Here is a 13,576-nt window from a genome sequence, read left to right on the forward strand (position 1 = left end):
TGAAGAGCTGATACATGGAGATGGTCTTTACTTGGTGAAACTGGGCGTGGGAACAGGACGCAGAGGCAAGGGCCCTAACGTAGACCAGTGCTTCAGGACAGTATGGCATGCGTGAGGAACTGGCTCATCAGGTATGTCACACTTTACATGTTTAGTAAAGCAGAGCAAGAAACAAGTCAACAGTGCCATACATATAATCTTTTCATGTACTGAAACCTCTGCTACTATCCACAGCTCCCCAAATGAACAGAAAGGCAGCATATACTGAGATGGGCTAAAGCAGGTGTGTTCAGCTCTAGGCCTAGAGGTCCCCACCTCAGTCTAGGTTTCAGGATTTCCATAATGAATGTATGCATCAGATCTATTTACATTCACTGCTTCCATTGCATGCAAATATTATGAAAATCTTGAAAACCAGGCTGGGTTGTGGAGCTCAAGGACTAGAGTTAAGTACCTCTGCACTGCAGGCATCAGTACCCTCACCAGCTCTGCAAGGTCCTGTGTTTCTTTTCGGTTATCACTGGTGCTGGAATAATGACAACTGAGTGGTGATATAGCCATGACAGTGCAGTGGGCCAGGTAGCCAGCAGCCAGGGATGGGCAATCAATGCTGCTGGCCTTAGGGGCTTGGGAGGATTTGACTGGAGCCTAGAATGTTGGGTGGGGGGGGGGAGGTTAGAATTACTAAAGTCACAGGCATTTGGCCCCAGACTCCAGCTCACACACCAAAGCCCCATTCCTCACACATTCAAGGGATGTGGTAATACTCTTTTCCCGCTCCCTGCACCATTGCTCTCCTTCAAGGTTCTAGGCCACTGTCAGTGAGATAAGCACACTACCTGCAGCAGCCCCACAAGCTTCCTCTTTGCTGTAACTTCTTGTCTTGCCTAGATGGAGACAGAAAGTTGAAGCAAAGGGAAAACTTTCATGCCTGAAGGCACTGTGCTTACCGCACTAGCACTGATGGCCTGGAACATGGAGGGACGGCAGTGCTGCAGCAAGGAAGAGTACTACTGCAGACCCTAGGGAGAGGGTTCAGGAAGTGAAATGCTGCACTCCTTGGGGAAGGGAAGAGGAGCTACATCATGGGAGGAAAGGCTAGAGCTACCAGCTTGGGAGGGATGGGAAGAAATGTCAGCCTGCAGGAGGGAAGGGAGTTGCCATTCCATGCGCGAGAGGGAAAGCTAGAGGATGCAGGACCTGCACAGAAAGGGAGGGAAATACAGGGCTTGGGTGGGGAGGGGGTAGAAGAGGGAGAAGGAAATTAAATATGGCTGGGCGGTGTGAGGGAAGGAGAAAGAGAGAGTGGACTCACAAGAGAAGGACTTTTGCTGATTTTTTTTGGGGGGGGGGGGGCGGGGGGAAGAGAGATGCTGGACATGGGGAGGGATAGAAACAGGAATGAGGCTGAACAGGTGCGGAGGTGGAGGGAATAGGGACAGGGAGATGACACACAACTACTAATCATTTCTAAAGCGCTACTAGACATATGCAGCGCTGTACACTTGAACATGAAGAGACAGTCCCTGCTCAACAGAGCTTACAATCTAATTAGACACAGAAGGGTGATACTAGATAGGGGAGGAATAGAGATACATAGGGATTATGCCAGCTTTTTTTGGGCGGGGGGGTTGGGGGGAGAGAATAGGGACACAAAGGGATGATGACACATGAGGGTGATAATAGGGCAAGAAGACTCACAGTGAAAAGGTATACTTAACATGGTGGGCAGATAGGAGCAGGCATACAGGAAATACTAAACAGAGGGATAGTGACACAGAGGGAAGATAGATAATGGACCTGGAGAAAGAAGAAATGCCAAATGGACCCAAGAGGCCCTGGCGAGAGAGTTAAGAGAAGACTGAGGAAAGCAGAAACCAGAGACTGGGACCAACAAGATAAGGAAAATTAATGGCCAGATAACAGTATAAAAAGAATTTTATTTTCTATTTATTGAGTGGAACATATTAGATTTTTGGAATGTGCATCTGCCAGGACTCGTTTTAAAGATTGCTGGTGTGAAAAATCTCACTCACTGGCCTTCAATCTCCAGCATTGGGATGGGACACACAGAAAGGCAATCAAGACATGAGGCGATAAGTTGACAGGAATAGGGAGCCAGAGGGGAGATGTTGGACACAGGGGTGAGGGATGCTGGATATAAGAAATGGAATAGGGAGATGGTTGGAAATGCTGAACATAGGGAGAAGGTTAGGATAGGGAATGGAACAGAAAGAGAGCTAGATGTTAGATATAGTAAAGATAAGATGAGAAATGCTACACAGGGACAGAATATGGAGAGAGGTATGGGCAGGAACATAGGGCAACTGCTGGACAGAGGTGGAATAGGGAGCTAGAGCGAGGATGCTAGATGCAGGAGGAATTAGAAAATGATGGAAGGAGGAAGGGAGAGTTAGTAAAAGTCTAGCTAACAAACCTGGGGAACAGGAGCCAGGTAGGAAATTAGAAAGCGTGGATGATAGAAAGAGATGTAAAGCTATATGGAGGTCCAGTATAAAACAAAACGAGGGAGTGAAATCTAGAGGAACAAAAAAAAAAATTAAAAAAACCTGTAAAGGAGAGATCCATGTTAGAGAGATACATGTAAGGGAGGAAGTGAAGACATGGTAAATAGGGCAGGAGATTGTGGAAAACTAAGAAAAACTGGACAGAGGAAAGCAGAAACTAGAGCCTGGGACCAAAATAATTAGAAAAATAAAATGTCCAGATAACAAAGGTAGAAAAAATTGTTTCAATTTTTGTAAGTGGAGTGTCTGTTTTTGGACTATACAGTTGCTCTCTTTACATTTTTGCATGGTGCTAGGGGAAACTATTTTTCTGGTGCACTACCTGCAAGAATCTAGTGTCTTCATTCGTTTCTAAACTACATATTTCCATTTTTAGTTTGTGGTGTTATTTGGTGACTTATTGGTGTTCTATTAACATGAACTTGTTATGTAAGGATCTGTAGTTTCAACCAATAGCTCTACTGCTATCAGATCCACTGCTGTATTTAAGATGCTGCTTTTACTTAGCCAGGATCCTTGTTCTGCGAGTTTTGGAAGTTAGTGCTAGAGTTGATTTACTCTAGATCCGAGGATTTATGTTGCTGTTACTGAGGTGAGGGTGTGAGTGTGTGTGTGTGTGTGTGTGAGAGAGAGAGAGAGAGATTCAAGAGGTTGGTAACAGCAGTTATTGGGGTGGGGCAATGGCAGCAGCAGGTACTGGGATTTTCTCCTTCATAAAGTTGGCAACCTTGTCCCACAGGAAAGGTCTTTTGTGTACCAGTAGGCTTTGTAGGACAACTAGAGACAATGGAGTAAATTAGGAGTATAGTTAATCAATACATTAACAGCACCAGTATACTTAAAGCAGAGGTTCAAGAAAATTGGATTTGCTTTGCCCATCCTTTAAATCAAATGCCAATGTCACAAAATGCCATAGCAACATTGAAGCAAAAGTCTGAAGAACATTAATTTTAAAGAGGAGGAGAGCATATGTAAAATGAAAGCGGGGCTGAGAATGAAACATATCAACCCATGCAAAAACACCAGTAGCTATGCTGATATCATGTTAAATAAGAAAGCAACAGCAAACTAACATTAATCACCTCCCACGCAAATACTTGAGATAGCCTGGTCCTTTGGGTCCTGTGTTTTGCATCGTAAGTATACTTTATAGAATTTTGAAAAACAAGAAACTTCTGTAGAAGCCGAAACTCACACAGCATATTCCACAACAAAAGAGTACATGGATTTTTTTTGTTTGTTTTGTTATATACCCCCTCCCAGCTAGTCTTGAATAGTAGACTGCAGAATAACCTCCACCTTCTTCTGGAGCCTGAGAGGAGGACCATCGTATCACTGTTATGTAATGTCAAAGGGCATTTTCAATATGACATCTCAATCTGATTTTGGACGTTTTGCAAAAAATGTCCAAAAATCCAATAGCTAAAATGGCCATTTTCGAACCAGCAAAACGTCCAACGTTTTGTTTCAAAAATGGCCATTTACTAGCTGTTTTGTGCTCAGTGTGTCTATCCTTTTGGACCATTAAAAAAATAAGTCTAAGGGGAAAAAAACACATAAAAACAAACCATTGGAGGGGAGGGGGGGCAATAAGCACGGAGGCATTGTGCTGTTCTGAAAGTATACTGATCCAGAGTACGCCGAAGCAGCACCAAGCAAAACACTAGCCACTGTTGGTGGGATTCTGTGTATTAACAACTGTGACTCAGATAAGTCGCTGTGATTATTTTTTCTAAATTTAAACATTGAAAAATATAAAAAAATGTTTCACTAGATTAAATAAGATATGTTTGAAGGAGGTTTTTTTTCAGCCTGTGAACTACCCTATCTAGTCTTGTAGCAAAGAGGAGTGCTCAAAATGAGGTTCTGAGGCTTTTCCTTCCTTCAAAGTAATCATAAAATAAGATATAATATGTGAGGTTGCAATGTTTCTCTGTACCGAAAGTGAACTATTTATTTTTGGAGATGGGTGTATGCTTCACATTGGATGTATTTGGACCATTGACTGATATGTTTTGGTTTTTTTTTGGGGGGGGGGGGGGGGGGCAGCATTCTTAGTAGACTGGCCACACAGACATCCCAGCAGAACAGTGGGGCACTGCAGAAGACTTCATATAAAAGGTCTGAGGTACAAATATCACTGTGACCCCCTTATATTGTATGGAGAGCCCTCCCAAAACCTACTGTACACCACTACACTAGCCCCTATGTCTGTAGGTGTTACCTATACATGGGGTACAGTAGGTTTTTGGTGGGTTTTCAAGGGCTCACACTTTTCACCACAAGTGTAACAGAGTGGGATATGGGCCTGGGTCCCCTTCTCTACGGTGCGGTGCACTGCACTGACTACTAAGCTACGCCAGGGACCTGCTTGCTGCTCTAATAGGGCTGGCCATAACATCTGAAACTGTCAGAGGGACAGGTATGTACTGTTTCTTTCACAGCTTGGGGGGTGGGGGTTCAGTGACCACTGGAGGAGTAAAGGAGTGGGGGTCATCCCTTAATCCCTCCACTGGTCATTTAGAGCATTTTTTTTGTGACAGTTGTTTTAGCCCTGGATGCTTGTACTTTGTTCCATTATGGCAGAAAAATGTCCCAAGTTTTGGGAAAGCCTGAATCCCACCCCCTTGTGACTGACACACTGCATAGAAAACCGTTTTGAAAATACTTTTTTGGCAAAAAAAAAAAAAAATCCATCTGGCAATTTGTGCCGCTTTTTGGAAGTTTTTCTGTTTTGAAAATGAGCCCCATACTCATCTTTGATGCTACTCATTCTCATCGTGTACCATTTTTCTTAAGAATATCATTTCTCTTTTGGAAAAGCCAAATCTAATGCTTCTCTTCCGACTGTGTTCACGTGAATATGGCTTCTGGTTCATCTGCTACTGGCTTAGGATAGGTATAAACAATAACACTATTTATTTCTTTGTTATGTTTCTAATAACAATAAAAATGATTTGAAATTTAAAAAAATAATCACATGCTGATTTATGACCTACCTGTATATCTTTTAATTTGTAATATATCTTCCACCTCTGTTGCTTTTTGACAATACTGCTTTCTAGGAGCCCTGTTTGCTAAGTCACGCGGTAGGCATGTTAGCATTTGTAGCACACACTAAAAATTAGCATGTGCTAAAAATGTTAGCATACCTTAGTAAACAGAGCCCTGAGGGGGGTCTTTTACTAAAGATCAGCTCGCAGATAACAGGCGCTAATCTTTAGTAAAAGACCCCCTTAGGGCTCTGTTTACTAAGGTATGCTAGCATTTTTAGCACATGCTAATTTTTAGTGTGTGCTACAAATGCTAACATGCCTACATGCCCATTTTATTCCTATGGGCCCTGCTGCAGATAGCTAGAGCTCACCATTAGTAAAAGACCCCCTAGGTTTGTTAAGTACCTTTTATGTTATTTCTACCAACTTCCACTAGATGACAGTGCAACAAAAAAGAATGAAATAATTTGCCTTAACTCTATCCAGTGGTAGTAATTATTATAGTTCTCTTTCTACTGATGAATAGTATAGGTTTTAGATCTAGGTCAAATGATATGATTGTTGCATATTGCAATGCTAGCAACCTCTCTAATGTAAATTAAGTGATAAACACAACCCAAGTTCAATTGTCATTTTATTGGATAATTTTATTGAAGGACTGTGTCCAGCTGACAGTCCCATGATGGGATAAGGGACCTCAGAACTAAATATGAATATTTTTATAGTCCAGTTTCTCCTTTTCTTGTTTGAGTTGTGTATTGAATGAACATTCCGAATAGGACCAAAGGCACGATAACTATTTGACAAGCTACATGATGAATACATTGAAATTCATCCTTTCAGGTAAACATACAGCATTTAAACACAATATGCTTTATGCAGATTAGAATCAATCACACTTGCAAAAGGCACATACAGTTCCTTTTCTTACATCAAGTATGTGCTGTTCTTGTACAAGGTTTATCTGAAATTGCTTTACTAGGCTATGATTTGGTGTGGCTTGAAACACAAAACAATAGACTGTAGAATCATGTAACAAGAACAAAGAAAGAACAAAAGGGACCAATACAGCTTGGAAAAAATGTAGAAAGAAACCAAGCAAACTCAAAAACCACTTCCTGTGTAGCATTAACAAATCAATATACACCCTTGTGCACCTCCCAGAGTCCCTGTTATAATGTATATACATAATAGTGCATATCTATAGGCACATAGAGATGTTATTTACTCAATTGGTAAATTACCTAAAATAAGCCCAAAAAGCAAAGCAACAACATATTCCTTTATGCAGAATGATCAAGGGTCTCTGTTAGAGAAAACATGGTGAACTATGAAAGTACTCAAAAATACTACAATAGCTTGCAAGGAATGAATTGTAAAAATATATAAAATCAATAGAAGATATTTCACACTACAAGAAGTTGCTAAGAGTAAGAAGAACAATGAATAAGAATGCCAGCTTTGCTAAGGAACTCCCCTTGCCCCTCCATTTTCTTTAAGGATATTAAAAGATATCCCTCACCCATCTGTGATGTGTTTCCACTGGTATTAAATTTTGCTTTTTATCATCACTATTCCCCCTTGCTGGACACTTGCTATAATGTCACAATCCAGTGTCTGATATCACACAATAAATCCAGTGCTTTATTGTGAAGTTCCAAATGCTGATCTGTGACATCACTAAACAAATCTTTCAGCAGCTGAAGCATGGTAGAGTTCTGTCAAACACATAAATCACAAGCAAGAAATTAGACAAGTTATATTTCACATTTGCCGCCCTTCAGGCTTGCCATCCGTAACTGATCTCAGTGCATTGTCAGAAGACTCATGGAATCCAACAGGATCCCCTGCTTTGGCTGAGAAAGTTCTGGATTTCATGAACTGGAAATGAGACCAACATCACCTCGATGCCCAAGGGTAAGAAAGAACTCACCTCTAGAAAAAGATCACAGAAACTGTCCTCCGGCTGAGGAAGCCCTTGTTTGTGTTTATATTACCAGTCTTGCTACACCACAATTCAACATTTATCAAAATGGTATACAATTGTGCACTCTTAAAGCAAGAGAGAAAGCAGGAAAGAGGAGAAACAGCTGAATGCCACCAAACTGCTACATGAATCTTAACCACTTAGGAACTTGTTCATGTGCACAGCATTTGTATTTCCGTGATTATATGACATGAAAATCACAAGATTGGCAGCCTTTCCCTTACTTTTTGTCCTGTTTTGTTCAACTCAAAAGGACAGTGCTCACTGTTTGCAATCAGAACACAACCTTAGTGCAACATTCTATTTATTTTCATATACTCATTTTGGTTGCCATACAAGATTAAGGATGGGAGAAAGTGCAAGTTACAGGAGCTTTGATTTTAATCAATTTTAAATCAGAGGAATTAAAGCACAGAGCTTACAGCAACGCAGAAAACGTGAACACAAATTGTTACACAAACCATAGCGAGAACATTAATATTGGTTTTTGAAATTTTGTTAATTCCATGGGGGAAATGTCTGATCCTCGGTATCTGTGGCTCAGACAGAGAAACTTAGCCAGATCAACTGGGTAATGCATTTGCTTGCCAAGGAATGTCGAAAAACCACTTGTTTATTAACTGAAATTACCACAAATAATTATCTTTGTGATATGTAAAATCCTGTAAATCAGTCACATTCAATAGTATATAAATAAAAGTAAACTGTGTCCAGACCCTTTTGAAAGGGTTTTTTGCAGTTATACACAATATACATCATCTTTGATTTTGGTGTTGTATACACAAATATTACAGAAACTAGGCAGGGAAATGCAGTTTAAATTACAGTATATAACAAAAGTTGATTGCAAAATCTCTAAATACCAAATATATTTCTTTCCTGATCAGGCTGGCTCCTTCCCCCTCCCCTAGTGTCGACACACTGTCTATAGGACATTTTCTCCTGCATCTCCAGAAGTGATGAAATACACTGGCCAGCAGTTTCCGCATTTTTTGCTAATTGCTCTCAAGAGCAAAAACCAATGACCAATTTATTCTTGGCAAATACATTTCAGGAACATCCTTATTCAAGGCCTACTACTCCGACATCAGAAGATACAATGTAAAAAATATACTATTTTGTTAGCTCTTTGATGTTTATAATCTCATTTATAATAAGTCTGTCTATACTTCTAGTACCTGAAAAGATTCATAACCATGGAGCATGACTGCGTTAAGAAAAGAATATCATCAGCTGTATTTTATGGTGTATGCCAGCACTGAAGTAACCCTAAATTCAACAATAATGTGATTAAATAGCAGCTTACTACCCTTGTACCTAATGTATTTCCTGGCACATCACCTAGAGGTAATACCATCCATCTGAATGAACAAGTATCTTGGCATTTCATTTCTTTCTCTAAATAGAACCAAATGGAAGACAATGATGGCTTAGTTACCATTTTACACTCCTATTTAATGACCTTGAGATACCCATTATAGAATCTCTCTCCATGGCAATGTTACTATAATAACCATCTGATTATGAAAAACCAAATGTACTGTAAAGTAAAACGCTTTTGTATGTGATTTTTTTTATTACAAGGAGAATTCAAGCTTTCAAATACAAATATATACCTGCAAAGGGTAACCGTATATATATATATCAGTTCAAATGACTTGTTTTCCTTTAAGGGGAACTAAATTAAAGTAGGGCTTTGTAACTGTTGCATTCAGAACCACTTTTGAAGGCCTATCCATCTTTCTCAGAAGTGCTAGCAAAGATAGAAAATGTAACACAGCTCTGCTGGTTGTGTAATGCATCCAAATGAGGTCGACTTAAAAAGGTCAAACATTTTGCAATTATTCCACAGAAATAGTATTATTAAATCACAAAAGTTTTTGTATTCTTTTAACTTTCTAGAGCTGAAGTGGCACAAAGGCTGCCCAGTAGACCCGCCACATATTTTCTTAAAATATTGTGCTTATAAACTATCTGTACAACTATTTAAACTTGCACTAAAGAAAGCTATTTAAATTGCTAATTTCATGTACTGTACTCATTTGAGGGCCCTTGCAGATCTCAACAGATGCTTGGCCATGAGCAAAGAAGAATCTCAGGACAAACTGGCTAGCTAAGACCTTCCATTTCTTATCTGTCCAGCAACTGTTTTAAAGCTCTTTCGATGTTCATTCTGTGCCCAACTCGGGTTACTCCCAGATCTATTAAATCTTCCTTCTGAAGGTTTGGTAAATGGGTGCCGTCTATTTCATTATCCATAAAGGTCTCTTTATGCTCTCCTAGATTTAAGCTCTCCAACCAATCCGCCACATCTTGCTTAGTCCAAAGGTGGATAGGTTTTGCTGAAAAGGGCTTATTTGAGATGGGCTGTTGTAATATGGAGGGTGAAGGAGACCTGCTACGTCCCGTGGTCAAGCTAAAGAGGTCCCCGGAGGGCTGGGGGCTGGGAAGGCCAAATACATCAGAGAGGTTGGGAGCAGTGGCTGGAGCAGAGAGTGGAGCCGGTTTGATCTCTGTAGCAATCTCTGTTGGTGAAACCACGGGGCTTGGAGCTCGCCTCAGTCCTGCTGTCCTGGTCTCAAACTCTGGTGGCCTATTCTGCAATGTGATAGGTTGGTTAGCTCCAGGCCGGATGGTGAAAGTGACGGTTGTACTTCGGTTACCCGAGACATTACTCAAGGCATCAGTACCCCTGAAACACAGAACACAAAGAAAACATCTCATCATTTAAGGCAGAAAAGCATCCCATATTCTACTTGATTAATAAGCAGGCTGCCTCTTCCATTACCTATTAAAAAAAAACAGTATTTCTAGAAATCAAACTGAAATTCTTAAAGCTTTGTTTTTTTTTCTCAGACAAAACAAACTAACAGAATTAGTGGTGGATTTATCAGAGGCCTTTATGCCAGTGGTTTCCCCATTGAAAACCACAAACCAGTTCAAAGATGTATTAAATACCCCTCTCCCCCAGTCTCACAATCAAATGTGTGGTGTGGGGAGGGCTCTCTTACTAATGAGATCTACTATTTAAAGCTTAAGTAATCTTTTAGTTTTCCCTCTCCTTCCTCTCATCTAATCAGATCTTTCACCATTTTTTTGCGAGAAGACATTGTTCCTTAAAATACTGATGTCTCCTGATATTCTTCATGGGTTCTCCCTCCTGGAATGCTTCCCCTCCTACAATTCATCTGATTCCACAATTATCACCCCCAGGACCACCAAATGGGATACAGTTCGAAATAACCCAATCAGTGGGAAAGGAGAAGTGATTTGGGAAAGAGCTCATATCATCCCTCTCCTCAGGTCACTTCACTGGCTTCCATTCAGATACCACATACAGTTCAAGCTTCTCCTTCTTACCTACAAATGCACTCAGTCTGCAGCCCCTCATTACCTCTCTACCCTCATCTCCCCTTACGTTACCGCCCGAAACCTCCGCTCACAGGACAAATTCCTCCTCTCAGTACCCCTCTCCACCACCACCAACTCCAGACTCCGCCCATTCTGCCTCGCCTCACCCTATGCTTGGAATAACCTTCCTGAGCCCCTACGCCAAGCCCCCTCCCTACCCATCTTCAAATCCTTGCTCAAAGCCCACCTCTTCAATGTTGCTTTCGGCACCTAACCTTTATACCTTTCAGGAAATCTAGACTGCCCCAATTTGACTGACTGTACATTTGTCCATTAGATTGTAAGCTCTTTGAGCAGGGACTGTCCTTCTATGTTAAATTGTACAGCGCTGCGTAACCCTAGTAGCGCTTTAGAAATGTTAAATAGTAGTAGTAGTAGTTGTAGCTCACGTCAAATTACATCCAGGTGTTTTCCTGAGGCTGAAGCTCAAAGGTTTGCGGAAGAGTTCTCACTGTACTGCAAAATTAATACAAAAAAAATAGTCGCAGCCTGCTCAAACTAATGAGTATGCAAATTACTGCTGTACTACAATCATGGCAGTAATCTATGGCTTAGTGCTAAATGTCAACTTTCCTTTCAGTGTCTGAGCAGTGATTGGTTCGGGCATCGATGGAATGTTGACATAAAAAAAAAAACACACTGGGGCACACTTAGCCCCTAACCCGCTACCTATACCAGCCATCTTCCAAAATAGCCCTGGTGTCTAGCACCACTCACCTTGACTCCCTCTTCTGATCCAATTTGGCACCCCCTCACTCCCCATATATATAGATATATAAATAAGATACCTAGGTGGTCCAATGACCCTACTCCCTTACTGCTACACAAATTCCCTGGTAGTCTTGAGTCTTCCCCCCCCCCAACTCCACCCTGACCCATTAAATACTCTGTGGTAGTCTAGTATGCCCCCAAATTCTGTGACCCCTCAAACAAGGCTTCCCGATCTTGTATCTGGAAGGAGGCAGGAGCGATGCACTGTGTGGTGTGGGGTAGGGCAAGGCACTGCCATTTTGCAGATGGCAGTGTCTGGAGGGGCTCCTGTCTGGTGATGCCTCAGCCCCAACACTATTCATATCACCCAAAATAGCCACAAAATATTTATTTGGATTTAGCTCACACCTTTTCAGGACTAGCTGAAGGCAAGTTACATTCAGATATAAGAGGCATGTCCCTGTTCCTGGAGGCATATAATTTAAGCTTCAATAATCAAAGTAATTTAACTGGGCAGGAGAGGCTTGTGTGGTGCTATTCACTGATATTCAGCAGAACTGACTATCAGCACTACCCACAAAAGTGTCAGTACTTATACGGTTAAGTACTGATATCAGCTCTTAACTGCCTACGTTAACCAGACAAAGTGAACCATATAAAACTCATATCTTCGTTCAACATAGACATTAATGTGCTGAATATCTCGTTAACTGTATAAGCGATAGCTGTCCACACATAACCAGATATTAAATTCTGGTACCCAGATATAGCCTGGCATCGACTATCCAAGGAGAACACCAGTGATGGTCAAAAAAAATGTTGGCTGCCACCAGCTGAATTGTTGCCCATAATTTTGTATGTGAAGCAATGGAGGGTTAAGTGACTTGCTCAAGACCACAAGGAGTAGCAGTGAAATTTGAACTAGGTTTTCTGGATCTCAGCCTGCTGCTCTAACCACTACACTATCCCTTCACTCACAGGAGAGATTTTTGAAAATGAATGACCAAAACGACCAATACTTTGTGTCCAAGATAAAACTGAAAACTTGACACATATGCAGTGCACGCTAAGAATAAGACAGTGAACCACAAGGCATCTATATAACCAAAATTTGTTGTGTTCATGCTATGCTAATAGGAGCATTTGCTTCACTGTGGGACATTTCTAAACTCTCATGTATTTTAATAAACAAACTTTGGGTGGGGCATGAACAAGGCAAACAAGTGTTAAATTGTGAAATGATAAAATAAGTAATTTCCTACAAGTACATTTGAACTATGTTTGATTCTAAAGATTAACGGTATACAAATTGCCCCTCCTCCAGAGCTATGAGTCACTAGATGCTATGTAACGAAATTGATTGAATTAAGTCTCTGGCATTGAAGATTCAAAACCCAATTCTAATAAACACACCTTTAAGACAGACACTATAGTCACCAAATTCTGTGTAACCAAGTTGATTGGATTAAGTCACTTGGAACAGGTTCCAAACACAGTTCTAGAGAGCACCTTTAAAACAACTGCAGCATAAAAATATAAAATCACTGGCACAGAAGTTCAACACACAGTTCAATTAAGAAAATACCGCATAAAAATATGAAATCACAATGCAACAACAATTGTAAGTTATCGGCAATAGGATGAAGACAGATTAGAAATTTTAGAGGACAGACCCTCTGCAAGTGAAAAGAGCTTTTTTTAAATGAGATATAATACAGTCAACAGTTTATCAGGAAGATTTTAAGACACAGGTAACCTCAGTTTACAATCAAACTAAGCCTGAAAATGCCCAGCGTAGCTCACAGCTCACAAGGTTGTGGCCAGAAGGATGCTAGGCTGTATAGAGAGGGGTATAACCAGCAGAAGAAAGGAGGTGTTGATGCCCCTCTACAAGTCATTGTTGAGGTCCCACTTGGAGTATTGTGTTCAGTTTTGGAGGCTGT

At 40.9% G+C, this 13,576-nt stretch overlaps 1 protein-coding gene across 1 annotated transcript in view; it reads right to left on the bottom strand.

Annotated features, from left to right (window-relative positions):
• Window positions 1-6,124: 6,124 nt before the first annotated feature.
• The window catches only part of SHANK2 (SH3 and multiple ankyrin repeat domains 2), an 846,275-nt gene continuing 838,823 nt past the window's right edge, over window positions 6,125-13,576 (bottom strand). The window contains 1 exon segment of the mRNA XM_030200750.1: window positions 6,125-10,203. Within this exon segment, the coding sequence (XP_030056610.1) occupies window positions 9,642-10,203 (562 nt within the window). The 3' untranslated portion in view covers window positions 6,125-9,641.

The sequence above is a fragment of the Microcaecilia unicolor genome, chromosome 4 (genome assembly GCF_901765095.1).
Source record: "Microcaecilia unicolor chromosome 4, aMicUni1.1, whole genome shotgun sequence".
Lineage (NCBI taxonomy): Eukaryota > Metazoa > Chordata > Amphibia > Gymnophiona > Siphonopidae > Microcaecilia > Microcaecilia unicolor.